At 63.6% G+C, this 27,315-nt stretch overlaps 1 protein-coding gene across 5 annotated transcripts; it reads left to right on the plus strand.

The window, feature by feature from the left end:
• The first annotated feature begins 923 nt into the window (after positions 1-923).
• ADCY6 (adenylate cyclase 6) lies at positions 924-25,981 on the plus strand. 5 transcript variants are annotated; one of them, XM_075902008.1, is made up of 24 exons: positions 2,323-2,733; positions 3,585-3,798; positions 4,621-4,768; positions 5,107-5,971; positions 11,021-11,170; positions 11,742-11,863; positions 12,489-12,600; positions 12,920-13,047; positions 13,602-13,760; positions 14,086-14,227; positions 14,372-14,500; positions 15,773-15,798; positions 16,039-16,186; positions 16,377-16,474; positions 16,680-16,767; positions 17,156-17,272; positions 17,655-17,813; positions 18,384-18,559; positions 19,626-19,661; positions 20,016-20,145; positions 20,605-20,868; positions 21,866-22,070; positions 22,336-22,460; positions 23,321-25,981. In XM_075902008.1, the coding sequence occupies exons 4-24, from the start codon at positions 5,108-5,110 to the stop codon at positions 23,447-23,449; spliced, it is 3,507 nt and encodes a 1,168-aa protein (XP_075758123.1). In that variant the 5' UTR covers positions 2,323-2,733; positions 3,585-3,798; positions 4,621-4,768; position 5,107; the 3' UTR covers positions 23,450-25,981. The 5 variants fall into 5 exon arrangements, with proteins under 5 accessions (XP_075758125.1, XP_075758127.1, XP_075758126.1 ...); XM_075902010.1 differs by lacking the exons at positions 2,323-2,733; positions 3,585-3,798 and adding an exon at positions 924-948; XM_075902012.1 differs by lacking the exon at positions 4,621-4,768 and having other exon boundaries at positions 2,321-2,733.
• Positions 25,982-27,315: the final 1,334 nt, after the last annotated feature.

Genomic DNA, 27,315 nt, shown 5'->3' on the forward strand with positions numbered 1-27,315 from the left:
CTACTCGAGACCTGACCTCTCCCAGCAGGGGGCACTCTGTGCCTTAGTTTCCCTGTCTGCAATGTTGCAGCTGCCGATTTTCAGCTAGGCCTGTGTGATTCTGATCCAGACCTGGACTCTGCAGCGCGTGGGTCATTTTGGATCTGGGATTTTAGTTTGGCTCCATCTCTAGTTTTGGTGGCCTCTTGGCCGCAATGAGCGAGGTGGATTTCTGGGCACAGTGCAGCTTTGCATTTAGACCTTTCCCAACCGATTATAAAGCAAACTAGAAAGAGGGCCAAATTCAAGAAAACTGGAGTCAGCCACTGTGTGGACCCCCGTCAGGGCTGGATTTTGAGCTTAGCTGCCCCGGACTAAATGTGGAGTCACCATTCTACGACAACATGCCTTGGAGGGTTGGATGCTGGAAGGGAAGTCGGGAAGGGGGAGGGGGGGCGCTTTGCCACTGATCCTGGCTAATGCTCTTCTGTTTTGTTTTGTTGGTGACTTTTTTGCGCCTCCTCTCAGCTGCTGGACCCAGTGGCTCCATATCGCTCCCGTTTCCTTCCTGGTTCTCCAGGCTGCTGGCATCCGGCAACTGAAACCGCAGGGAAATAGTTAACAGCTGAACTACCGGATTCCTGGGTTCTCTCCCCAGCTCTGTTGCTGATTCACCGCATGACCTTGGACAAGTCACACACAGTCCCCTGCCTCAGTTTACCCCAACAGTGGGGATGGTTATCACCGCCTCTTGGTGGGGGGAGGGGAGCATAGTTAATGAGTGTTGAGAGCTTGGAGATGTGTTAGTTTATTGCTGCTCTGGAACCTGGCAATGGAAATACCGTTGTAATAATTAATCCCAGAGAGCTTTACAAAGGTAAGGAGCTGATAGCTGAGCTATGTGGAGGAATTGCCTGACCTGCCGCTGAAATGCAGCCTCCTCTGGCTGGGACACAGCAGCTGGAAGTGGTGAGGAATTCCAGGTGTGACGGGCAGAAAGGGGGCTCTGCTGGCCCGGAGCAACTGGCTGAACATGTCCAGCTTGTTCATGACTGTGGCATACACTCAGACTTCCTAGGGCTGGGAAAAGGAACTGGTGGGTCAGGACATGGGTTCGGTTCCCCGCTGGGTCAGGCACCCCAGGGAAGCCGATTTGTTTTTCATTTTCTCGTTGGGGGTGCTGAAAGAGTTAATGGCACCCACGTGATCCCTCTGCCCTGATCCCATGCACCAGAATCTGATGCAATGGAAGTTTAGGAAGGAAGGAAGGAAGGGAAAGAAATGCACAAATAAATAAATAAATACCAAACGCTGCCCTCTCTGAGCCCAAATGGGCCAGCCCCAGGTAATCACTCCCTCTGAGTGGTGTGCATAAGAAGATTTTCAAGACATGGTCTGTGGAAAAGCCAATCTGTAAGGAGCAGGGAGTGTGGGGTGGGGGATGGCTAGCCACCAAGATGGGCTGTGCCCTAGAAAGAAGTGCCAACCCCCCAGAGCGGCACGGCACAGCACGCCGGAGTCCTCCTGGCACCCAGGAGCTGCTGGAATTCGTCAGTAATTAATCATTAAGCCTGTCTCCCCGGAGGAGCTGGGCTCTAGAGCCAGGATGCCTTGTGCAGGCCTCATTAATGTTGGGGCAGATCCGGAGTGGTGCAGGGAAGCAGAACCAGGCCAGCTTCCCTCTGGCTGGCATGCTCAGGACCAAGACCATCAATAACAGATCCAAACACGCCGGTATCAGGACAGAGAGGAGGACTCTGCCCCTGAACTAGGGAACCTGCACCCAGGCATTCCCCAAAGGCGGCCCCCAGGATCTGGGAGCAAGCTGAGCCCTTGCTCCATGGCCATTACAGGGGTGGGTTCGCTGGGGAGGGGGATTTTAAGGCTCCTCTGTTTGGGGCAGGGAGCCCATCAGTGGGTTGGATGCTGGCAATAAAAATGGGTGTTACAAGTCTTCTGCAAGGGCTGTCTCCCTCCCACTCGTGTGTGTTCCACTCCCCTGGGTTGGGGTGCATGGGGGCTATTGGGTGTCTCCCACTAGTGTGTGCTACTGGCCTGCTGGGTTGGAGTGCTTGGGGGGTTATGTATTTAATGCAGCTCCAGGAGGGCACAGGATGGAGGTCCTGTCTCCAGCAGACACCCAGCGCCTGGCTCCAGTGCAGACGGGGAGAGCTGGTTTTTCCATTGGCATCTCAGCTCCTTTGTGTGTGTGTTTGTGGGTTGCTGGCTGAGTATACAAGTTATTGTGAGTATTCATACACCTAGGTCTTGCTATGTACCTGTACAGTGTGTCTTGCCAGCTGTGGGTGTTGCTGTGTGTCCATGTGTGTGTTGCTCTGCGGACGAGTGTCCATGTGTATGTGTTGCTGTGTGGGAACATGTGTGTGTTGCAGGCTGTACGTGTGGACACGTGTGTGGGTTGTGCGCACGTGTGTGTGGAGGGAGCTGTGTGCGAGTACACACGAGTGCGTGTTGCCGGCGGGGTGTGCGCGCGCGCGCCTCCCCCCGAGAAATATTCCGCGGCCCCCGCATCCCATGGCGGCGGGGAGGGGGGGACTAAAAGGGCCCCTGCGCCTTTAAGGCGGCTTGGCTGGCGAGCCCCGCGCGGAGCGCACCGAGCGCCGGGCGAGCTTGTGGATCCGGGCTAGAGGGCGTTTACCCCGCACAGCGACCGGAGGGCCCGGCGCGGCCCGGCAGCGCCATGGAGCGAGGCTCGGGCCGCGACTAGCCGGGAGCAGCCTGCGGGGCCGGGAGGTGAGCGCCGGGCTTGGGGCCCTGCAGAATCCCCGTGCTGGGGGGGCCCTGGCGCGGCGCAGGAGCGGGTCGGGTCGGGCGGTGCAGCCCGGCGGGGGGCACCTGCAGAGCGGGGCGGGCCGGAGCGCGCCTCTCCCGGGGGCCAAAGGAATCCGCGTCCCCGGGGAAGCTCCAGGAGCCCTGCCCCGGGCCGGGGGGGTGGGGTATCTCCCCGGGTCTGGGGAGCTGCTTGTAGGTCGGGGTTCATGGGGGGCTCGCAGAGTCCCCGCAAAGTAGAGACCTCGCCCCCCAGCCCCCGTCTCCAGCAGGGCGGGTTTGGATTCTGCCCTTTGTCGCGGGGTGGGGAGGTGCCAACAGCTGCCCTGAGCGAAGCGGGTTCCCTACGTGGCTGGGAGCCCCCCGCTGCCTGGGGAGCCCAGGGGAGCTGCAGGTGCCCCGCGGGAGACGCAGACCCCCCTGCTGCAGGGCTGCGTGCTGCGGAAGGTGGTGGCTGTGGGCTGAGGCGTGTACCCGACATGCTGCGCTGAGTGGATCCGGAGGGTCCTGTGCCCAGGGCGTCGGGGGTCTAAGCCCCCATGGCCTGGCCAGATTCCAGCTGGAAGCTCTTTTGCTTTGCTTCCCCCCCCCCCCCCCCTTCTGTGGGTTGTAGCCACTTCCTGTCCTGAGGTGTGTGGCTGCTAATCAGCTGCCACTTCTCAACCTTGGTGCTGGGGGAAGGAGCTCTGCAAGATGCTCGGAGATCCTGGGCTGGAAGGGGGTGTTGGGGGCTGCTCCCCGGGTAGGATCGTGCCTGCGTCCCCGCAGTAACGGGGCGTGCTGTCATGGCGCTGACACTGGCTCCCGGGATGTAGATAAGGGCCGTGGAGGAGGAGGAGGAGGAGACGGAATAACTCTCCAAAGAGGCTGGAGCTAAACGGAGCACGGGCTTGGCCGCCATTCAAGACAAATAGAGTTTGAAAGCAGAAGATTATTTGAGTTTTGCTGCATATTGAATCACTCGGGCTGGGCTGGAGGAGGGGCTCTGGGGCCACATTAAAAGGCCCTGGTGGCTCTTTCAAACACAGGGTAAGTCCCTAACTGTCCTGGGACTTGTGAGCAGAAGTCCAGGGCTGGGATTGCTGGGACTCTGGGTCAAAGTTGAGAGGCGCAGGCGAGGCTCCGGGGTACCTTGCCCAGGGCTCCCATGCCTGAGCTTGGTCCAGTTTTTTATTTTTTAAAAAGCAAAACCAGGGCAGCCCTGACATGGTGAGACAACCAAGCAGGATCCTCTGGGGGACTGGAGCCAGCCTTGCGGCCACTTCTCACCAGGTCCCCTCAAGCCTCCTTCCAGCCTGTTCTCACCATGCTGTGCTGGAGTGGGAGGTAGCGCTTGCTCCGTTCATTGGACGTCGTCCTTGTTCACCCTAACGATTCCAGAGGGTTACCCGCAGGGCCCCCTCGTCTGGTGCAGAGATGCAGTTGCTTCTGGGGTGGGGCACAGGGGCTGTTTAACAGCCACACAGGACTTCAGAGTGGAAACTGAACAGATACCCTGTGTGTGAATGCTGCTGCTGCACCACATGTGTTTCATCCCCTCCACCACTTGAGGACTCCCACCACCGCCCCCCACCCAGCGCTGAGCCATGGGGATCATGGTGCTATGTTCCAGCCTGGGATGGGTGTCTGGCCAGGAGTGGGACAGTCGGGGCCAGGTGGCCTGGACAATGGTGGGGCTGTGGCTTTGCTGAGGAGAGTCTGTCAGTTTGGCTCTGCTGATGCCACTGGGGAGTTAGCTGTTTGTTGGGAAGGGGCTTGGGTGGCATGGGAAGGGGCTGCGGGTGGCCCCCTTTGTGGGTGGCTGGCGTCCTGAGCTTACCTGATGGCCTCTCCTGCATCCTCTCCTTTTAGGTGCCTGGCCCAGCCTGCCCCTGTGCCTGCCCCATGCCCAGCTGGACGTGAGGTGGGACTAGGGCACTGCCCTCCTGCTGCCTTGTTGGGTTAAATGCCGGCTCCTCTCGTCCCAGCTCAGTGCTCCTGGCACAGAGCAGCCACCCAGGTGTGTGTTCCTGGCAGGTTAACGTCAGGGGATTCCCACCGGGCTGAGTTGGAATTGGGGGTGGGAGGAAGTAGGGTACGTGCAGACCCTGTCTGTGGCAGCCAAGGCTCTGCCTGGAAGGGGTCTTACTGCACCCCCGTACGCAGCTTGTCTTCTAGCAACACCCCTCCCCAGCCGGGCTGAAGCTGGGTGCCCACCCCTGCCGTATGCTTGGTATTAACATCTCCCACAGCCCTGACGCTCCCCACCCTTGCTGCCCCTTGGCACTGATACCCCTGAGCGTTCCCCATGTGCCCGGGCCTCTGGGTGCTAACGCCCCCTCTCCTTGGTGCCCACAGCATGTCGTGGTTTAGTGGCATTCTGGTGCCCAAGGTGGACGAGCGGAAGACAGCATGGGGGGAGCGGAACGGCAAGAAGGGCCAGCGCCCGCGCTCCTCGCTCTGCGGCCCACGCTACATGAGCTGCCTGCAGGACCCCGACCTGGAGCGCGGCGCCCACCCACGGGCCGGCCTGGGGCTGCACTGCTCCTGGCAGGAGGACCACTACGGCAAGAAGGGCCCCGTGGGGGTCGCCGGCGACCTGGGACTGAAGTCGGTGGACTTGGGCTTTGAGGATGGTGAGGCCAAGGGGCTGAAGGCGGCGGTGGAGGAGGGGGCGGCCGGGCCGGGGGAGCGACTGTCGGCAGGCGAGTGCTGGCAGCGCCTCCTGCAGGTTTTCCGCTCCAAGCGCTTCCAGTCGGCCAAGCTGGAGCGGCTGTACCAGCGCTACTTTTTCCAGATGAACCAGAGCAGCCTGACCGTCCTGATGGGGGTGCTGGTGCTGGTGTGCGGCGTGATGCTGCTCTTCCACTGTGTGCCCGGCACCCCCCGCGTGCCCTACGCTGCCGCGCTGGCTGTGGCCACCGCCCTCTTCCTGGCACTCATGGTGCTGTGCAGCCGCAGCGCCTTCCCCCAGGACTCCATGTGGGTGGTGAGCTACCTGGTGCTGGCCGCGCTGGGCGGGGTGCAGGCCCTCGGCGCCCTCATGGCCTCGCCACGCAGCGCCTCCGAGGGCATCTGGTGGAGCGTCTTCTTCATCTACATCACCTACACCCTGTTGCCTGTCCGCATGCGGGCTGCTGTGGGGGCCGGCGCCTTGCTGTCCGCGCTGCACCTCTTCATCTCCTGGCACCTCAATGCCAGCGACCCCTTCCTCTGGAAGCAGGTAGGGGGGCGGGGGCCTGCTTTGGGGCTGGGAGGTAGGGGGGGGCGGGGGCCTGCTTTGGGTGACTGCCCACTGTTGTCCTGCTGTAGCGATGTGGGTTTAAGGAGGGAATATGTGGGGTTGGGGGGGGCAGCTGCCCTCACGACTGGTCTGAAGGTGTCCCCAGCAGCGATGGCTCCCCACAGCAGGTTTCTGGGGGCGGGGAGTGTCTCTGGCCTGCCTGGCACCGAGCCGCCTGGCCGTACACCGGGGGCACCTGGATACAGGACAGTGGGCAGCCTGGTGTGGGGTTCAGGGGAGGGGTTAACCCAGCAAGGTCCTGCTTCCTGCCTGCCTCTTTGGGTTGCCAGCTCTGACTGAAGCTATGCCCGGATATTCTCCCCCCCCCCACATGACGTAATGTCATTTTTCTTAAAGTCTCCTATGAAAATCTTAGGGATTGCTTGCAGCAGTCACCTGGAGGTTGGTGCCAGTTCTGGGAGAGTCCAGGCCAGTCCTGGAGGTTGGGGGGAGGGGGAGAGGGCGCTGGCAGGACCCAGTGCTGGTTTCTCTCCTCAGTGGCCTTCCTGCTGTTTGACTGGGGGCCTGGGGCCCATCTCCCCAAGCGCCTTCAGAGATAGATGCCCAAGAGCCAATGGGTTACAGGGGCTTCCCCCCCCATAGAGCAGGGCTGAGGCATGGGTGTGAGGACAGATTTCCTTGCTGCCAGGCCCCCATGCATGGCCCTTCCCGGGGAGCCAGGGTTGTCAGGGACTGGTGCAAGCAGCTGTGTGTGTGTGTGTGTGGGGGGGGGGAGGCGTGAGGCTGGCTGTGCCAACCCCACCCCAGGGACTGCCAGGGAGGGTGATGGGGGCTGGGGGTGGGTACTGCAGTTCTCCCCCCACCCTGAGGGCTGGGCTCCTGCTCTCTGGGGGGGATGCAGCTCCCACGCTCCCATTCAGCAGGTGGTTTCCATGGCAATACACCAAGGGGCAGCTTCTGATTAGAACCGTGGGTTTCTAGAGAGTGATGCAGCTCCCCCGTTGGGGGGGGGGGGGAGAAGGAGGAGACTGGGGCCCCAGAGCTGAGGATAAGCAGATAGGAGCTATGCCCCCCCCAGCCCCTGTTCCATTGCCCCATTAGCACCCCCTTGGGAGGGGTGGGGTGCTTGGTGTGGCTGGCATGACCCCTCCCCCCCCATCCAGTCCTATGCTCCACATCCCCACCTCAGTGGCAGCAAGCTCAGGTGTGTGGGGGGCTGTCTCCCCATGCAGCATGTCCTGTGTGCAGGGGAGCTGGGAGTGTGGGGACGGGTGGACTGGGGGGGCTGTCCTTGTCTCATGGCCACCTTGCCCCTGCAAACTACCCGGTGTCTGTCTGGGGGCTCACGGTGGCTCCAGGGCATGTAATTCTGACTTCTTGGCCTCGCTGGGCTGCTCCCATCATGTGGTGGGGAGTTCTTCAGGCCTTAGCCCTTTTGGAAAATGTGGCACATGCACTTTAATTCTATGTTAATCCCTCCAGCCCTGCCTCCCGCCTCCAGTGCTTCCTCCTTGCCCCCCGGAGCCCGCCTCTTGCTGCCCCCTTCCTCTGGGCGGGGGTGAATAGGACCAACCCTTGTGTCTCCTCTCCAGGGTGGGGGAGGTACACAAAGCCTTCTATTGTGGGCTGGGGGTTTTCTCGGGGCGGGGGGTGCAAGCTGGACAAAGGCCTCCATTGTGGGGGCTGGGAGGGAGGATGGGAGTGGGGCATGGGGCCCTCTAGGGTAGAGGGGACAGGATGTTGGGGTGTGTGAGTGAGTTTCTGTCCTGGGGGAGGGGGTGACTCTAGCCCCACCCAGAGCCAACAGCCTCCCTCTGCCGGGAGGGACCACAGAGCCCAGGACCTGGCTAAAGGGGACAATGAATGCTAAAACGGGGCAGGGTGCCCAGGCGAAAGAGGCTGCAAAGCTTATGGACGCTGCTCAAGTGTCCCCCTCCGCCCTGGTGGGAGCCCCCGGAGGGGTGGGGCAGGGCATGCACCTGTGGATGTCTGAAGGCGTCTGGGGGCTCTTGGCCCCATTACAGGCTCTGGAGGGCTGGGCCAGAGGGTCACTGGACCCACTCATGGTACATGAAGGAGGCTGGGGACCCCCGTCCTGTACTTTTGGGGGGCTGGGTCTCTAAACCCCTTGAGTCCAGGCATTGGAGTGGGTGTTGCTTTTGCCAGGTGCCAGGGTCCCATCGCGCCCTCTGCCCAGACAGGGTGGCTTAAACGGGGGTTCCCTGGAGCCACCCCCCATCCCCGAAACTGACTGCTCCCCCAGCTACCCCTCAGGGCAGCTGCCATGTGCAGAGACGCTCCCCCTGCTGGAGCCCTGCCGAATAGCATGGCAGGACTTGGGTGGAGGGAGACGCGCCTCTTACGCTCGGGATCCTCCCCCACCTCAGTTGGGCAGGGATCCCAGTATTGCTCCCCCGGGCTGTGGGGGTGACAGTGAACCTGGCCCCGAGCCAAGCCCTCAGCGATGGCTGGGCAGATCAGAGCAGTGCAGGAGCAGCCCTCAAACGGGCCATTGGTGGGCCTGGCCCACGGCGTGGCTCGTGCCCCAGACCGGTGCACGTGCGTGTGCAAAGAGGCGCTGGCTGGAGCCCCTTCTACAGTGCAGCTGCTGCACCATAAGCACCCCGGGAGAGGGGAAGTGCATCTTCCTGCCCTCCTGGTGCTGCCCTGTTCCCAGTCCAGTGACTCCCTTCGCTGGGCCTTGGAGCTGCTGCTGTGGGCACAGGATCGGGGTGGAGCAGCAAACACTCTTGACGGTCCCTTCATCTCCCTGCTGTGCCTCAGGCGAGTGGGCCCCTCCAGTCCCAGAGCCTGGTTGGGTGGCGGTGTGGCGGGGGGTGGTGTCTGCGCTGTGAGGGGACATGTTCCTGCTTGTCTGGAAGCCGGGCTCAGGGACCCTCCCCTTGAGGGCCTGGGCTCTGCCCGAGCCCCCACACCTGCTGCTCTGTAGCAGGAGCCTGACCCGGCTTAGACTTGTGGCCTTAGGTTTTCTTGTCTTTGCAGTGTAGGCTGGGGGCTTTCAACCGCCCCCCCCCTTCATGTGTGGACTCCTAAAAGATTTTGATTGGAGGGACAGGCGCCTTTGGAAAACTTAGATGGAGCCTGTGGCCTCCGCAGGGCAGCCATCCCCCGGCTCTCCTGCCTCCGCTGGAGCGGGAGCAGCTCTCGACTGTTCCTGCAGAGCTCTGAGTGCAGGGCTGCAGGGGGTCCGTCCGCATCTTGGGGTGGGCTGGAGCTGTGCCTGCCTGTGCCCAACCCTCTCCTGCCTTGGCTGTACCCATAGGATGGTTCGGGATGGCCACCCCAGGCCCTGTGCTTTTGGGGGCCCTGCAGCAGCCACCCCAGCTATCCTATGGATGGGACCCCCTGGATTATGTAGGGCTGGGGGCTTGGCATGGGGTGAGAGCAGGGATCTCCCTGGCAGCAGGCGCTGAAGCGGCCTAGCAGGCTTCTCTGCTCCACTCTCTACCGTCTCCTGACGGCTGCTCTCGGCTGCAGGGGTCACTGGCCGGCTCTTGAGTGGCCCCATGGGGGACAGATTTTGAACTGCTCTGGAGCGAGCTGTGTTCCCAGGCCCTGCTGACCGGCTGCCTGGGGACCCTGGGGGCTGTTCTCCCCCCTCCCCCTCGCTCTGTGAACCTGGCAGGACTTTCCAAACTGCAAAGTGAAACTGGGTGACGCACTCTGTCCCGGGGCCCTGTGCAGCCATGGGGGGAGCAGCTTTAAGCCAGACTGAGGGTTCTGTTGATTGTGGGGGTGGTGGGGAGAATACGAATTCCAGTGCACCGGGCAATGCCTCAATCCTTCTACCCAGTAAAACTCCCATTTGGGGCTGAGTCAGACTTCCCTGCCTCCCCCCCCCCCCCGGATTGTGGCCCAAACCTCCAAGTCGAGAACTGCTGTGTGTGTGAGAGAGAGAAACGTGTGTTCCCTGCCTCCAGTGCCCTGTGTCTAGGCAAGGGGGGGGGCAGCTGGTGTCCTGTCACTCGGAGCTGGGGTGTGCTGGGGCCCCAGGCTGAGGGCGCCTCCCCCCCCCGATTGTGTGGCTGGGCTGGGGCTGGCGCATGTGGCTGCACTCATCTGCACGGGATGCGATAGTGCTGACCCTGCACCGCCCGGCTATAAATAGACCTGGCTGGGGGCCCCAGCGGGGAGGGGTCTGCATGGCAAACATGCAGCTCCTGCTAAATCCATCTCCGCTCCCCCCCCCCCCCCCCCCGCAGCTTCCTCCCACTTCCGAAGCGGCCTGGCAGGCTCTTGCTGCGAGTCCCTGCTCCCGTCCCTGCGGGAACAGTGGGTGGCTCCTGCCAGGTCTGGGGTCTCTGTGGGGCAGAGAAGGGTGGGGGATGGGGGTCCTGTACATCCCACTGGTGCCAGCTCTGACAGGCCCAGGGCTCCTGCCCAGCAGCCCAATGGGGATTGTGGGGTACAGCCAGTTAACCCCCCCCCCCCCCCCCCCGCAGAAAGAGTAGAGCTGCTGGATTGGGCCGTGCCCTGCCTGGGGGGTGGGCCGCAGGACCTATCTCAATGGTGAGTTGCAGGGGTGAGCGCCTGTTTTGGGGAGGTGGGAAAAGGCAGCGGAGACCCTGCCTCAAGCCCAGGGCACTGCTGCAGGGAAGTTTGCAGCAAGGGGAAGAGGGGAGGCACTGGCTCTAATGCTCAGAATAGGGGATTGTAAGGGAGCCCTCTCCCTCATCTTGCCTCCCCGTGTGGGGCTGAACCCCAGTGCTCCAGCCCCAGATCTCTGGGGATCACCCTGAACCTGCCCCCTTTCCTTGCCAGCCTGCCCTCCACAGCTGATGGCTGGGTTCGGTGATGTCTTATGTTTGCAGGAGGTGATGGGGCCAGAGGGGGGTGGTTTGGGGGTGACAGGAATGGTTTAGGAGGCATGGGGATAGTTTGGGGATGCTGGTGGTTTGGGGGTGCTGGTGATGGGGGAGTAATTTGGGGGGCCACAGAGGAGGGTGGGAATGGAACGGGTGTTTGTCTGGGCTGGGGTGTCGGGCCTGACTCCTCCCTCAATCCCAGCTTAGCGCCAACATCCTGATCTTCCTCTGCACCAACATCGTCGGGATCTGCACCCACTACCCGGCCGAAGTATCCCAGCGCCAAGCCTTCCAGGAGACCCGCGGCTACATCCAAGCCCGGCTGCACCTACAGCGGGAAAACCGGCAGCAGGTGGGGTGGGGGGGCTGGATCAGCGCTGTGCTGGGGGTGGGTTTGAGTAATGGGGTCAGGAAGAAGGTGGGAATGGATCGCGGGGTGTTCGTGGGGGTGAGGTTTTGCTCTGCTCAGCGCTGGGTCTGGTTCTTAGACCGCGCTGTGTGGGGTGGGGAGTCCATGTGGGGAGAGGCCAGATGGGGGCAACAGGAACGAGCCAAGGACTGGCCTGGCCCAGGAGAAATGGGGGTGGGGTGCAAACTGTCCCCCAACTCTTAGGGCCGACGGGGATCGATTGTTCTCCACTGCGCCGGAGGGGTCTGTGGTGTGGGGTGGTAGGTGTCAGTGATGGGGAGGGATTTGGGAGGCTGGGGGTGTCAGTATTGGGGGAGGTGGTGGGGGGGGGCACGGAAGAGTTTGGTTTGGGAGTGTCCGGGACAGGACTGGTTTGCAGGTGGGCTGGGGACAGAGGAGGGTGGTTTGGGGGTGACTGGGATGGTTTGGGGGGCCACAGAGGAGGGTGGCTTGGGGGTGCTGGTGATGGGGGAGTGGTTTGGGGGTGCTGGTAACGGCGATGGTTTGGATACAGGAGCGCCTCCTGCTTTCGGTGCTGCCCCAGCATGTTGCCATGGAGATGAAGGAGGACATCAGCACCAAGAAGGAGGACATGATGTTCCACAAGATCTACATCCAGAAGCATGACAACGTCAGGTATGGGGGTGGGGAGCTGAGAGGAGGGGCCCCCTGGGGCTCTGGTGCAGGGCTGTGCTTGTGGGGGGGGGCCTGGGGCTCTGGTGCGGGACTGTGCTGAGGGGGGCGTTCCTGGGGAACTGGTAGGGAGGCTGTGCTGGGCAGGGCCCCTGGGGAACTGGTGGGGAGGCTGTGCTGGGGGGGGGGGAAGCCTGGGGAACTGGTGGGGAGGCTGTGCTGGGGGGGGGAAGCCTGGGGAACTGGTGGGGAGGCTGTGCTCATGTTACAAGGGTCCTGTGCACCCATGAGAATCTCCCTGTGTAATGTCCCTTGTGGCCCAAGCCAGGGCCCGAAGGCAGGGTTGAGGGTCGGGGAGAGCGTGGGACAGCAGAGCTCTGCCTTGTGGGGGGGGGAGCCCCTGGGCACAGCTGGGCGGGCAGGGAGGGACCTGCCCTGGCAGATGCTTGCCTGAGGCATTGGGTGTTTGGGGGAATCCTGGAGCTGAGGAGTTGGGGGGCCCGGCTGTCTGGGGCACAGGGCAGGGGCTTGAGACGCAGGGACTCTGGGACCTGCCCGGGGCCTGGCTGGAGCGTGGGGGAGGTGCTGGGTGCAGGGTCCGACTGGCTCACTCCCCCCTCCCCTGCAGCATCCTGTTCGCAGACATCGAGGGCTTCACCAGCCTGGCGTCCCAGTGCACGGCCCAGGAGCTGGTGATGACGCTCAACGAGCTGTTTGCACGCTTTGACAAGCTGGCCTCGGTGAGCACGGCCCGTCCGCCCCCACGCTGGGGGTGGTCCGTGGTCTGGGGGTGGCAGGCCTGGGAGGGGGTGGGGACTGGCTGGGCAGAGGCGGCAGGAGCTGGTGGGACATGGGTAGGCAGAGGGCTGGGAGGGTGACGTGCAGGGCGGGGGGCTGGGTGTGGATGGTGGCAGGCAGGGAGCAGGGGAGACTAACGGGGTGGAGGGGGGAGCAGGAACAGGGCTGACAGGGTGGTGGGGGGGGTTCTGCTCGTGGGCTAGCATGCTTGGGCAGACTCCGTGTGGTCCTCTCCCTTGAGCCACCTGCCCCCTTTCCCAGGAAAACCACTGTCTGCGGATCAAGATCCTGGGAGACTGCTACTACTGTGTGTCCGGGCTGCCGGAGGCGCGTGGCGACCACGCTCACTGCTGTGTGGAGATGGGAGTCGACATGATAGAAGCCATCTCGTGAGTTATCGGGAGGGGTGGCGGGGAGGGAGACCTGGGCCCATCCAGAACGGCCGAGCGGCTTCACGTTGTCACGCCCACGTGCTTGTGCACTGCACGCAACTCCCAGCCTTGCCCGTGACTCGCAGATTGTGCACACGCACGTGCGGTGTACGTTGCATGCTTGCCATAGGAGCAGTACACGCTTGCCATACTCTACAACATGCATCTTGCACCAGCTGCATTCGCTGCGGTGCACGTGCTCTGCTCAGCCCCGTGCTGCGGGTGCTGGCTATCCACTCCCATGAGCACCCCACCACGGTGCGGCAGACCCAGGACCACGCTCACGACTAGCACACTCGGGCACCCCTCTGCCACGCCACCGTGCGGCTCACAAGGGGCCTGCAGCACGTTTGCTGCCAGGCTCCAGTACCTGATGGCTTGCACTACCTGCCCCCGACACTTCTGTGCCTTGCCAGCCTGGCATGGGCACGACTTCCCATTGTTCTCTCCATCACCAGCAGGACCCGCCCCATTGCTGCAGGGGCTGGGCTGACGCTCTCTGTGCTCCCCAGGCTGGTGCGCGAGGTGACGGGGGTGAACGTCAACATGCGGGTCGGCATCCACAGCGGGCGCGTGCACTGCGGGGTGCTGGGTCTGCGCAAGTGGCAGTTCGACGTCTGGTCCAACGACGTCACCTTGGCCAATCACATGGAAGCCGGAGGCAAAGCCGGGTGAGTGGGCGCTGCGGGGCGGGGGGCGCGGCTACAAAGGGTCAGGCCAGGGCATCACCTGCAGGGGGCTCTCTCCTGGGGGCGCTGTACTGGTGGGGGCTCAGCGGGGTGCCTCCCAGGCAGTCAGGGCTGGCCCCGGTGGGGCACTAGGGGGCGCTCACCTCACAGTTCCCGCCTGTATCTGTGGGCTAAGCAGCTGCCACGCCCTGCCCCATCGGGTGGGGTTCCTGCCCCTGGGACTCTCACTCGGGGGGTGCAGCAGGGCAGGGGCGGGGGCGGGGCAGGACGCTCAGGCTCAGTGAGCTGCTCCCCCCTCCCCCCCCAGGCGCATCCACATCACGTGGGCGACGCTGCAGTATCTGAACGGGGACTACGAGGTGGAGCCGGGACATGGGGGCGAGCGCAACGCCTACCTCAAGGAGCACAACATCCAGACCTTCCTCATCGTGGGCTGCAGCCAGAAGCGGGTGAGTCTAGAGCCGGGGCTCCGAGGCACCGGCGCTGCCCTGGCTACTGGGGCAGTTGGGACAGGGCTGACCCTAGCGGGCGCTGGGCGGAGGGACGCTCCAGCGGCTGCCCCCCCCACCCTGCGCCCTCTTGTCTCTCTGCAGAAGGAGGAGAAGGCAATCCTGGCCAAGCTGCAGCGGGCCCGGGCCAACTCCACGGAGGGGCTGGTGCCACGCTGGGTGCCTGACCGCACCTTCTCCCGCACCAAAGACTCCAAAGCCTTCCGGCAGATGGTGAGTGCGGGGTGTCTGCGCTGCTGGGGGGTTAGGGGACGGAGGGAAGAGGGTCTCAGCCCATCTGTGCCCGGCCTGCAGGTTAGGGGGGAGCCTTTGAAGAGCCATGTGCTGGCTGGGGGGGGGGGGGTCTCCTAGCTCTGCATCCCCAAACCAAAGTGGGGAGCACATGGGAGTGGAATGGTGGTAGGGACAGGGTGTGTCTCTTCTCCCTCCCCCCCATTGAACCCTCCCATACTGGTGCTCCATGCGAGCTCACCCAATCCGGCCCGTCAGCCAGTGTTTTGCACCCTCGCCCTCACTCCGGCGGGTTGTTGGGTTTTCCCAGCTCCCTGCCCACGGCCCGTCCTTGCTGTGGTTGGCTGCAATGGGATGGCTTGTTCGCATGGTTGCCATCGTGCAGTTGCTTGTCACGACAGCGGGCGCTAAGGCGTGGTTGGGCTGTGGCGTGGCCTCACGGGCCACGGCACAGCCCGCCCTGCTGGTTGCTGTGGGATGGTGTGTTGGCGTGGTGCCGGTTGCTATGGCGCAGTTCATCATCTGTCTCCATGGAATGGCTCATTGTCGCCGGGAGCGGGTTGCCATGGAGCTGGTTGCCATGGCACAGTCTCTCAGCTGTGCAGTGCCAGTTGCCATGGCCTGGCTGGACGTTGTTGCACGGCGGGTTGCTATGGTGTGGTTGCCATGCGGTGCCCCCCCTCCCAGCTCCCTTCCCGTGGTTAGAGGCCCTGAGGCTGCAGTGCCCCAGCCCAGCAGGAGATCATCAGGGTGGTTGATGGCCCAGGGCCATGGCTCTTGTGTGCCCTGCTAGGGGAAAGCACAGGGCAGGAGCTGGGAAGACAGGCTGGGTGTGGCACGGCTGCCCCCCGAGAGAGGATGCAGCACTGCAGACCGAAGGATGGGCTGGTAGATGGAGACCCAGACCCGTGGCTCCTGACACTGGTGCTGTGCCCCTGCCTGGCTGAGTGATGTTGAGCAAGTCCCTGTGCCTCAGTTTCCCTTCCCATCCCCTGCTTGTACACAGCGCGATGCTCAGGGAGTGTTACGCTCTGCTGAGGGGCAGTGTGAGCTTGGGCACAAAGGGGGGGATGGGTGAGCGGGCTCGGGGGGCGCTAGTGCCTTGGGGGGGAGGGGGCGGGCGCTGGGGAATTTCCCAGACCTGCCAGTCTGGGAACAGGTGTTGCTCGCTCCCTGCGAGTGCCGAATGGAGCTGGGGGGTTCCCTGAGGCTGGTGATGCCCTGACTGTCCTAACGCCCTCTCTCTGTCTGCAGGGCATTGAGGATGCCAGCAAGGACAAGTAAGCGTGCCCGGCCCCGGGGGGGGGGGGCTATGTTGGGGCTGGGGCTGGGGCAGGGTGACTCCAGGCTGGGGCATGGCCCTTACTCTGTGCTGGAGGAGGTGTCCGGAGGGAGGGGGGGTCACAGCCCTGCAAACTGCGGCAAAGGGGGTGGGGCGGCAGGTCCAGGGCTCGGAGGGCAGAGGGGAGTACACGGGGGAGGGGGCGCTGTGCTCACCCCCGTCCCCCGTGGCCCCGCAGCCGCAGCGCCCAGGAGGCCATGAGCCCCGAGGACGAGGTGGACGAGTTCCTGGGCCGCGCCATCGACGCCCGCAGCATCGATCGGCTGCGCAAGGATCACGTCAAGAAATTCCTGCTGACCTTCCAGACGCCGGAGCTGGAGAAGAAGGTACCGGGGCCCTTGCCCCCCTCCTGCCCCACGGTGGGGCCTCTGCCTCCCTCTTGCCTCCAGACCCCACCTCGCCCCCTCCCGCTCATCCCCCTCCGCCTTCCCTCATAGGGCCTAGACAGATGTGCCCCCTCCCCCACAGCACAGCTGGGTCCCCCCCAGGCAGTAACCCAGCCCCCTCTCCCCACAGTACTCCAAGAAGGTGGACGATCGCTTTGGGGGTTACGTGGCCTGCACCCTGCTCGTCTTCTGTTTCATCTGCTTTATCCAGATTGTGATGTTCCCACGGTAAGCCCAACCCCCTCCCCCACCGGCCCTGTGCCCTCCCGTGGGGCTGGCAGCCCTCCCCTGCCCACCCACGGGCCCTGTGCCCTCCCTCTGCGAGCCCCATGCTCAGGCATGTGGTCCCAGTGTAGGCCTGGCTGCAGCCTCTCCACACTGCAGCCCAGGGAGCCTGCACCATGTGGGGCTCAATGGGCCGCTTTCTCCACAGCTCCCCACTGATGCTCGGCGTCTATGTCAGCATCTTCGTCATCCTGGTGAACATCCTCTTTGTCTGCGCTGTCTATTCCTGCATCAGCGTGAGTATCTGCTCGTGCGCACGCACGTGTGCGTGCCCTGCCTGAGTGTGAGTGTGAGTGTGAGTGTGAGTGTGAGTGTGAGTGTGAGTGTGAGTGTGAGTGTGAGTGTGAGTGTGAGTGTGAGTGTGAGTGTGCACGTGCATGAGGGGGCATCTCCATTCCGACGTCAGCGGGCAGGCTGCTCCTTGTACCCCACGAGGAGTTCCCTGGGGGTGCTGAGCCCTTGGGCAAGGCTGTCCGTTAGCATTGGTGGAGGAGGGGAGGCGCACTGCCCCTACCCTGCTAGGGCAGGGAGGGCACATGGGAAGGTGACCCCTCCCATGCCAGGCTGGGGCTGTCGTGCGAGGCCGGCACCCCTTTCTCAGCCCCTCTTTCTCCCCCACCCCAGCTCTTCCCTGTAGCCCTGCAGCGGGTCTCCCAGAAGATCGTCCAGTCCCGCACCCACAACACCTTTATTGCCGTCTTCACCATCCTCCTCGTCTTCATCTCCGCGTTCGTCAACATGGTACCGCCTGGCGGGGGAGTGGAGGGGCCCCTGGGGGGGTGCAGTATGGAGTGAGAGCTGGGGGAGGAGTGGGGGATGCAGTGCAAGCTGGGGGGGCAGTACAGAGTGCGGGAGGGGACTTTGCTTGGGGGACGCAGTATAAGCTTGGGGGGGGGGCTGTGCAGAGGGGGAGCTGGGGGAGACCCCATGGGTGGGACATAAACAGCTTCCTGTCTGTGTTCCCAAAGCAGGGAGCAGGTAAATGGCCAAGCTGGGCCCCCCCGGCACCTTCTGAGAAGACCACCCAGGCAGCCTGTGTCTGAGCCTGGGGTGCTGCCCCCCCGAGGGGAGGAGGGCTCCTGGGGTCACAAGGTCCCTGTCACCACGTCTGGTCTTTCCACAGTTCGCCTGCAGCCACATGCCCCTGCGGGACTGTGCCGCCCGCACCCTCAATGTCACGCCCGAGGCCGTGGGGCCCTGCCAGGTCCGCGCCCTCAACTACTCACTGGGCTCTGAAGTGCCCCCTTGTGATGGGGATGCCCCGGCCTGCAACTTCCCTGAGGTGAGAGCCCACCTGAGGGTGAGGCGGCGGCGAGGGAGCCGTCGGGGAGAGCTGAGCGGGGGGGCACTTTGGGGTGGGGTGCAGAGGCTGGAGAGGGTCCTAGTGGAGGGGGTGAGGGGGGAGGTTTCCCAGGGTGTGTTGACACTGCAGTGTGAGCCCAGAGTTCATGCCCAGACTCAAGCCTGACCACCCCCTCGCCCCGTTCCATCCACGCACACACGTGGTACTGACCAGGCCTTGGCCCCAGGACCCCCTGAGGGGCAGAGCAGCTGAGCCAGGAGCTGGGTTCCAGCCCTGTGGCTTTGCAGCATAGACACGGGGCCCCTGGCTTCATGCTCTGGGCATTGGCCAAAAAGGATCCAATTTCCTGTCCCCTCTGAAAAGTCCCATTTTCCCCTGTGCTGGGGCAAGAGGTCACGTTTTGGGAGGGTGCTGGGGTTTCTGGAACGTGGCTGGCTGGATCACATGGGGAGGGCCCTCCGCCCCCGAAGGTTAGGGTGCCCCTCTCCTGGGCTCCTACTGCAGCCTGGTCGGAGCCCGGGCGCCCTGACGCCTCTCTGCCTCCCCCAGTATTTCAGCTACAGCATCGTGCTGAGCCTGCTGGCCTGCTCCGTCTTCCTGCACATCAGCAGCATCGGGAAGCTGGGGCTCATGCTGGCCATGGAGGGGCTGTACCTGGTGCTGGCCGAGGGGCCCGAGGCGCCGCTGTTCGACAACTACGACCTGCTGGTGGTGGCCAATGCCCTGTGAGTGCCTGAGCCGGCCCCCTGGCCGGGGCTCCAATCCCGGCTCCCCCGTGGTATTTCTCAGGGTGCCCAGAGCTGGGTGGCACCTGCCTGTGTTGAGCGGGAGACTTGCTTGTGCATCTCTGATGCCAGCATCCCCCTCCCCCCCGCCACCCAGCCAGTCCTGTGTTGTGCCCAGCAGGCTACCAGCGGCTTCTCCCAGGCAGGAACACCAGGGCAGCTGCCCCAGAGAGCAGCAGGCACCTGTCTGAACGATTCTGCGCAGGGGCGGCCCCTCGCCCCGCCCTGCAGCGTGGGATCTAACGACGGGGCCTTGTTAGGCCCCGCGGGATGCTGAGATCGTGAGTGAGAAGGGAGGAGACCAGAGTGCAGCTCTACCGAATCTGAGCCCGGTTCCTGGCCACCGCCTGCCCGGCGGAGGTCCCGGATGGTGCTGCCAGGGGTGTGTCCCTCACCCGCTCCCCCTGCCCCCAGGGTAGGATGAGCCCGCTGTGCTGCTCCCCCGGAGAGTGGCCTCCATCGACTTGGGGGGGGGGGGTCAGTGGCTCTCTGAGGCGGGAGCTAATGTGCTTGCTTCGCACGCAGAGCCAGGTGAGCAAACCGCTCTCCTCCAGCAGGAAACCCGTTTGTCCGCTCTGCCTGGACCAGGCTTCTGCCCGCCGTGGGCGCACGTGCGTGGTGCCCGGCACGGCCGTCTCACGTGGGCAGTGAGGACCGGGGTGACCCGGCTTTCGTTTCACACCTCCCATGCTAAGGCTTTGGTGACTCAGACTGCACATCCCAGGTCAGGATAGCCTGTAGCCCGGCCATAGGTGGGGCTTATGGGTCTCATACCCCCAGCCCCAGAGGACACCCCTCAAGGATGTAGCTCTGCTGAGGATCCAGCCAGAATCCTGGGGAACTTTATTCCTGTCCCTTACTGGGCCACTGCTGTCATGCCTCCTGGGGGTGCTAGATTGTGTCGTCCCCCCTCCCCCCAAAGACATGGGGCTGTGGTGCTCATGTCCCGATCGCTTCCCCCTCCCCCTCCCCCAATTGTCTAAGCATTGACTCTTCTCTCTGCTAGGCCAGCCTTGAATGAGACCCAGTGGACTTCAGGGTGGTGAGTGGGGAAGTGGGCTTGGGGGGAGCTGGCACAAGGGGCCTTGAGGATGGGAGAGGGGTGAAGCAGCCTGGGGCAAGTGAAGAGTATTATGGGGGTGGGTTTGGGGGCATTACAGTGGTGCTTGGGGCAGGTGAGGGGCCTGGAGGGGGTGAGGGTCTGGGGTCCCCCAGCCCATGGTTGCAGAGCCCTGTGTGGGTACAGCTAGGGGGCCGATCTCTGGGGGCAGCGAGTGCTCATGGATCCCCCAGGACTTGTGAGCCTCGTGCACTCTCCGCCCCCAGCTTGGAGGGTGTTTTGGGGTCCTTGGTGCCTTTCTGCAGCCTGACACCTCCTCCACACCCGTGTCCCCAGCCTGGCGGAGGAGAAGGTGGCCCTGAAGTACATGACCCCTGTGATCCTGGCCGTCTTTGCCTTGGCGCTCTATCTGCACGCCCAGCAGGTGGAGTCCACGGCCCGACTTGACTTCCTCTGGAAGCTACAGGTAGGGAGGGGCCAGGGTGCTGGGGGGGGGGGGCGTGTGTCTGCTCTTCCCCCATGGAAGAAGGACCTGGGGTGGGGTGTCCCTCTCGTGTGGAGGGGGAGGGGCACATGTTGTGAAAGGTGGCACAATCCTTATCGCACACTTGCAGCATCCTGCTCTTCCCACGAGGCTGGCCAGGCCCTGCCCCCTGCTGCCACCCTCGCACGGGCTGGTTGGAGAACGAGAGCTGGCTGCTCCCAAATCTCCCTTGGGGCAGAGCTGGAGAGCCCTGACGAGGAGGGTTTGGGGGGCCAGTTTTGGAGGGTGGAGCCTCGTTCCTCCCCTTCCCCCCCCCCCCCCCCCAACGGGGCAGGGCTTCGTCAGCCACCCAGTAGTCTGGGGCAGCAGAGCCCAGTGTGGCTTCCTCCACTCCCCATGGGGCCAGTGTGGGGGTGGCCCTGACACCAGCGCCCCCCGCAGGCCACGGGGGAGAAGGAGGAGATGGAGGAGCTCCAGGCTTACAACCGGCGCCTGCTGCACAACATCCTGCCGAAGGACGTGGCCGCGCACTTCCTGGCGCAGGAGCGGTGCAACGACGAGCTCTACTACCAGTCGTGCGAGTGCGTGGCCGTCATGTTCGCCTCCATCAGCAACTTCTCCGAGTTCTACGTGGAGCTGGAGGCCAACAACGAGGGGGTGGAGTGTCTGCGGCTGCTCAACGAGATCATCGCCGACTTCGACGAGGTGTCGGGCCAGGGCAGCCCTCGGGCTGGGCTGGGGGCAGTGGTGGAGGGTGTGGCCGGGCAGGGGGCAGCAACTGGGGGTGGGGGTGATGGATAAGCTGGGGGCAGCAGCGATATGGGCTTTGTCACTGCACCCTGCACCACCAATGGGGCTTCCACGGGCCCAGCTCTGGGTGGGGACAGTGCTCCCTGTAAGCTGAGCACTAGGGTGGCCACCCAGGAGAAATTCAAATGCTGCCCAGCTGATTAGCAGAACACCCACAGCTGGCAGTAGGTGTTTCTACTGGTGGTGCACGTCCACACCTGTCTTGGTGCACAGAACAAAATTCATTCTGCACATGAGCGAGGAAAACCTGGGGTGGGGCCCCGGAACTAGCCAAGCCCAGGAGCAGCTCATGGCGTCGGGGTGTGACAGCGTGTCAGGGCCCCCCCGATCCTGCAGCCCCTTAGCAGCAAGAACAGACTCCGCCAGCCAGTAGACGAGAGGGGCTTTATTGCTCCTCCAGGATACAGCTCAGACGTGATGTGGTTACAGGAGTCAGGGCCCGGATGCCTCAGACCCCTGGAGTTAGGGGTCCATCGCCCTCCTCAACTCTCCGCACCCAGCTTAGTCTGTTCCCTTCATGCTTTCTAGCCAGAAACCGCCTGCCCCCAGCCAGGCGTTCACCTCCGCCTCCCTTCCTTTGTCTCCCCTTGGGAAGAGCAGCGTTATCTGCTCATGCTGGGGCTAGGTGTCTGGGCCAATCCTCGTGGGTGGGTCAGTGGGAATCGCATCACAGCGCAGGGAACCCCGGTTACAGAGAAGACAGCCCCCCACTACATGTCACAGGGTCATTGCAGTAGCAGGGCCCATCCCGAGGGGTGGCCAGGGAAGGTTGTGTCTCCTGGGGCAAGGGAGCTCAGTGCAGGGCCCCTGGGGAGGGTCATGCATGGAGGGGGAGGGACACGTAGTGCTCCCTGCCAGCTCTGCTGCAGCAGCTGCCCCTTGCCCCCATCAGATCATTAGCGAGACGCAGTACCGGCAGCTGGAAAAGATCAAGACCATTGGCAGCACCTACATGGCTGCGTCAGGGCTGAACGACAGTACGTACGACCGCGAGGGCCGGACGCACATCACCGCGCTGGCCGACTACGCCATGCGCCTCATGGAGCAGATGAAGTACATCAACGAGCACTCCTTCAACAACTTCCAGATGAAGATCGGTGAGGGGGGGGCTCCGACTCTCCCGGGGTGGGGAGTGGGGGTTGCCGTGAGCCTCCCACCTCAAGCTGGACCACTCCTGTGGCCATGCACGAACGTAGGCGTGTCTGTGTGCGTGAGGACACGCTAGCACGCACATGCAAAGTCATGCAGATGCACTTGCACGGCCCTGAGCGCCCAGCCCGATCTGGGATGTGGGGTCTGCTCTTCCGTGGGGAGACAGATGGGCTGGTAGAGCTCTGACCCTCCACCTCTCTCTCCCCGCAGGGCTGAATATCGGGCCGGTGGTAGCGGGTGTCATCGGGGCCCGGAAGCCTCAGTATGACATCTGGGGGAACACGGTGAACGTCTCCAGCCGCATGGACAGCACGGGGGTTCCTGACCGCATCCAGGCGAGTGCTGAGCTGCTCCTAAGCCCAGCCTGGCACCCGGCTCTCAGCCCGTGCCAGGCCATTCCGGCCAGTGGCTGCCTGGCCTCCCGGCGCTGCGAGTGCAACTGAGCTGGCAGAAAAGCGGCTTCTGGGAACGTTTCCAGGGAAGGGGGAGTTCTCCACCCTGCCTGGGGTGGGACGTTACCGGGTGGAGCCTCTGTAGGAGTAGCCAGCCAGCAGGGGATGGTGCTGAACCACCCCCCACCCCCCCGCCGCCCTAGTGCTGGTGGGGGAAAGGGCAGACTGAGGTGCTGGTGCATTCTGGGTATCCCTGGTGCTGTGTGAGTCACTGAGGAATTCAGCCTCCCTGGAAGGGGGCTGGGACTCTTGCCTCCAGTGGCGGGGGGGGGGGGGGTGTCAGGACAGAACTCAGGCATTCTAGTTCCCAGTCGTGCACTGGTCTTGTTGGTCGAGGAGGGGGCAGCTGGTGAAGGAACATGAGGACTCCCTTACCCGGGGCCCTGGGGTGCTGTGAGCCCAAACCGTAGGGTCCCTACTGCCCGGGGCATTCCCTCCCTGGCCTGCTTCAGCTGCCACGGCCCACATGGAGCTGGAGGCCTAGGTCCCACTCAGTCTGCTGGCTGCCTTGCGGGAGCTGGAGGCTAAGCTCCGAGGTGAGCTCGCCTGCTGGGAGTGTGCTCCCGCTTGGGGGAGCAGAGGGGTCTGGCTACCCCACAGGGCTAGGAGCCAAAGGGCCCAGGGTTATTGGCAAAGCAAACTCCCAGCACAGACCTTGGGGGAGCTGAAGTGCTGGGGCGTGTCTGCCTGTGCCCGGGATGGGACCCCGCTCTCACCATCTGCTTTCTCTTCCCCGTCCCCAGGTGACGACAGACCTGTATCAGGTGCTGGCGGCCAAGGGCTACCAGCTGGAGTGCCGTGGGGTCGTCAAGGTCAAGGGCAAAGGGGAGATGACCACCTACTTTCTGAACGCCGGCCCGCCCCGCAGTTAGCGCCAGCCGCAACCTTCGGCGTGAAGGACCCAGCCTGCCAGAGGGCCAGGCTGAGCGGAGCCTTTGGGAACCACCCAGGCCTGGACGTCAGCCCGGCCGCGGGCCCACTGAATTAGCGGGATCTCGTTAAGCGGCTCCAAATGGCGACACCAAGCTGAAGAGGGGAAGCGCTGCTGCCCCGGCCAACGGAGGGCTCTTTGCCACCAGGCCTGCGTTGGGAGGAGGGTGGCGGCATGCCCTGTGGGCGATGAAGAAATATTTTTACAGCGAACTTTCTATTTATTTATTGACTGCGGGAGCCAGCATGCTGGGGGGTGCCCAGGCTGCCCCATTGTGGGGCTGGCAGAGCACGGGCCCTCCCTTTTCCTGTCGAGTGACTATGAACTTGGGCAACACCCACCCGCCCCCGTCCACAATCGACCAAAGAGGACGGTAGCAGGAGGCGCCTGTACGCTGGCCGCGGGGGTCCCACTGCTGTGTAATGCTTGTCTGCAGGGCCAGGAGCTCCCTTGGGGGTGATTCTCCTTGGTGCTGGGTGCAGACTGGTTGGGGGGGAGGGGATTTGAAATGGACTGGTATTGAAGGGTATGGGCCCCCCCTCCTTGCAGTGAGCCCCTGCCGGTTGGAAAGGCCGAGGCAGGGGCCAGGTCTCATGCAACCCACTGTGTCTCCATGGTAACCTCCCCCCAGGTCTCACTGTGATGTGGGGGAGGGCCTGGATGGTTCTCATTTGCCAAAACTGCCCCCTGTTGCTGGGGGGGGGCAACTGTCTCCTGGGGAAAGGGGCTGAAGGGGGGGGGGATGTCGGTGTATTGCCGGGGAGGGGCAGGGAGTCACTTCTGGGACGCTGGTGCATGAGTCCAAAGAGGATGGGGGAGGTGAATATGGGCCAGTGGGGTTGTGGCAGGGCTCGCTGGCAGCTGAGCCCCACCCTGCGATGCCCAGCAAGGCCCAGGGAGGGGCACGTGTCGGTGGGGCCTTCTGTCAGCCTGTGCGGTGTGGGGGAGGTGACTCAGCCGGCTTGGGGACTGGGTGTCCCTTCTCCTGTGGGCGCCCCCCCCCCCATTACTGCCTCCTCCAGGGGCCAAGCTACCCATGTGCCAAATTCCCAAGTGCCACGCAGCCTTGGCTGGCTCCGGTTCAGTCCCCCAACTGCCAGGGCTTGGCCCCAGGCCCCCCAAGCTCCAGTATTGTTCCCTGCCCGTAGAGCCCAGTATTGAAAGGGGGCGCAGCGCCCACCCCCCAAGCATGGGGGGAGGGGTTGTCACAGCTGGGGCTGAGAAAACCTTGACTTGGCCTGACCTGCCTTTATCCAAACAACCCTGCCCCAGGGTGCTGGTCTCTTGCATGCTTGGTACGTGCCCCTGTGGAGGGGCAGTTGACCCCCGCTCCCTTATGTAAGGAACCTTCCCCCCACCTCTGGGACTCCAGACCCAGGTGGGGGAGGGGTGGGTGTGTCTTCCCCAGCTACGACTTGAACATAGAATGCGTGGCTGAGAAATGAACTGGCCCTGGTACTGCTGGGTCCCCACTTGCCCCATGAGGCTGCCTGCTGCCCCAGCTGGGTGCGGGGAGACTTCCTGCCCAGTGACTGCAGGACGAGCCCTGTCACGGGATGTTCCCTTCCCCCCACCCCAGAGCCTGATCAGCTCCGGACCTGCAGTGGGGTGCCTGGGACATGGAGGGGGGGGTGTCAGGTCCTAGGCTGGGGCGGGTTAAGTCTACGCAGCCCCCCCCTTTCGCCCCCATGCTCATCCATCTGTGGAAACCTCTGGAGCAAACCCCTGGCTGGGCCGAAGGCTGCAGCCCTTGGCATGGGAGTGAGCCCAGGGTTATGAATCAGCAAGGAACATTAGGAACTACAGGCCCCCCCCCCCAGATTAGCCTGCTCCCAGGGGCACAAGAACAGCTACTCTGAGCTGCTGCAGCCCCCTCAGGGACAGCTGATCAGTCCTGGTCATATCCCCCCCAGAAAGGGGTGTTTCACTGCACCCTTGCAGCAAGGCAGACCACTGGCTCTGGAGCGGGTCCACTTGGGCCCCCAGAGGCTTTGAGCCCAGCTTGTTATGCCATCGGTCTGGCTCCCCCTGGCTCGAAGGCCACGTTCTCTGCTGTTGGGCTGGGCGTGGCAGGATTCCTCCAACCCAGGGCAGGAACCACCTGCCTCCCTCGGGGCCGGGGCTGTTTTAAATGCAAAAAACGTGATTTCTGGGTTTGGTTTTTTTAGCAGTTTTGGGGTGTTTTTTATTTCCGTGATTGTGTCTGGGGAGTTTTAATCCGACGGCGGAGCCAGATGAGCTGCTCCGGGCCCAAAGCCAAGGGGTCTCCGCTCCTCCCTGAGCTGCCCTTGGTGGGGGGGTGGGCAGCAGCTCTGGACCGAAGCCCCCACTCCCTGAGGAGGGCGGCGCCGTTGCAGTGTTGGGGGCAGCCGGGGGGGGGGGGGGGTGGCACTTCTTTGGAAATGCAAATTAAAGGTACTTTTTTTCTTGTGTGTACATATAAATTATATATAAAACTCACTTTCTATAATAACGGCTGAGTCCTGTCTGTGTCCTGTCCCCAGGGCTGCTGCCGCACTGCTTGTGGGTTCCCCAGGCCTGGCCGGGCGGGTAGCTGCCACAGAGCCTCTGAATTCCCTCCCTGTGCATTGAGGGCCTGGTTGGTGGGTGGGGAACTGGGCTGATTGCACAGGTCCAGCATGGCCGGGCTCCCTGAGCCAGGGCCGCCCCTGTTGCAGGGCTGGGGTGCAGGGCACGGGGGTGGCTCTGAGCCGGGGTTTCCAGGTGTGTTGGGCACTGACTGCTCAGGAACCAAGGCCCAGGGCAGCCAGAAAGAGGCAACGGCTGTTGGTGTTTGAGTGCTCTTGCCCCAGGACTCGGGTATGTGAGTGCGCATGTAGAGGGGGCTGGGCCAGGCCTGTGGGTAGGGATAGCGGCTCTGTCTGCTGTGTTCCCCTGCCAGAACCTTGCTGGATGGGGTCCCCTTCTTCCCCACCGGCACCCCTTAGCACCTGCTGCGCCGAGCAGGCCTGGGAGGGGTATATGTCTGGGGTTCCCCAAGAGGCAGGTTTGTTTGTGGTGGAACAGGGTTGCTGAGGACAAGCAGCGCGGGACAGCAAGGCGGGGGGCAGAACTGCTCCTGCTTTGGGGCCCAGTGTTAATTGCTGCAGAAGATGCTGGGACTCAGCCCCTGGCCTGGAGCCGAGCAGCAGGTGTGAAGGGGAAGCACCCGCTCCCACCTCTTCAGCGACAGAGCGCCCCGGGGTGACGCTCAGTGGGGCTGAACTGGTCGCCTCTGACCCGTTCCCCCGGGGGAGCGTGGGCGCCCAGAGGGCTGCTGGTGCCAGCCTGACTGGCAGTGGCAGAACCCAGAAGAGGTGTGGGGCTCAGCTGAAAAGCTCGGGGCACTGCTCCCCCCGGTGGCCATGCCCAGTGTGCCTGGCCGTCCCCCACACTTGGACATTCCTGCATCCCATCCCTGCCTGAGCCGCCTGCACACTCCCCTGCCCTCCCTGCACATGCACATGCTAGGGGAGGGGAAGTCGCTCTGTGCAAGGGAGCCTGGTGAGGCCTCGGGGACGGGGTGGGGAGAGAGCCCCAGAGCGCCTCTGCCTATCCTAGCCCGTACAGCTTCGCAGCCTGGTCCCCAGGCTCCTGCTACCCAGGCCCCATCTGCTGAGCCCCTCCCTGGTCCTGTGGGGCCTGCTCTCTTCCATCCTCCCCGGGGGGGGGGGTGTCTGTGGGCCAGGCAGGGGCTTGTTCTGGGTGGTTTGGTTTGTGTCCATACTGCTGTGTGCAGTAAAGAACAGGCCAGGCACAGGGAGGGGTGGGACGGTCCCTAGTTCTTGGGAAGTTTATCCCTGTCTG

The sequence above is a fragment of the Pelodiscus sinensis genome, chromosome 19, assembly GCF_049634645.1.
Source record: "Pelodiscus sinensis isolate JC-2024 chromosome 19, ASM4963464v1, whole genome shotgun sequence".
In the NCBI taxonomy this organism is placed as follows: domain Eukaryota; kingdom Metazoa; phylum Chordata; order Testudines; family Trionychidae; genus Pelodiscus; species Pelodiscus sinensis.

What these genes read in the sequence shown, in the direction of transcription:
- ADCY6 (XM_075902010.1), top strand. Translation starts at nt 5,108, where the DNA reads ATGTCGTGGTTTAGTGGCATTCTGGTGCCCAAGGTGGACGAGCGGAAG. An exon ending in CGCCGGAGCTGGAGAAGAAG is followed by an intron (nt 16,187 to 16,376) that starts GTACCGGGGCCC and finishes CTCTCCCCACAG; the next exon opens with TACTCCAAGAAGGTGGACGA. An exon ending in CGGCCTGCAACTTCCCTGAG is followed by an intron (nt 17,814 to 18,383) that starts GTGAGAGCCCAC and finishes TGCCTCCCCCAG; the next exon opens with TATTTCAGCTACAGCATCGT.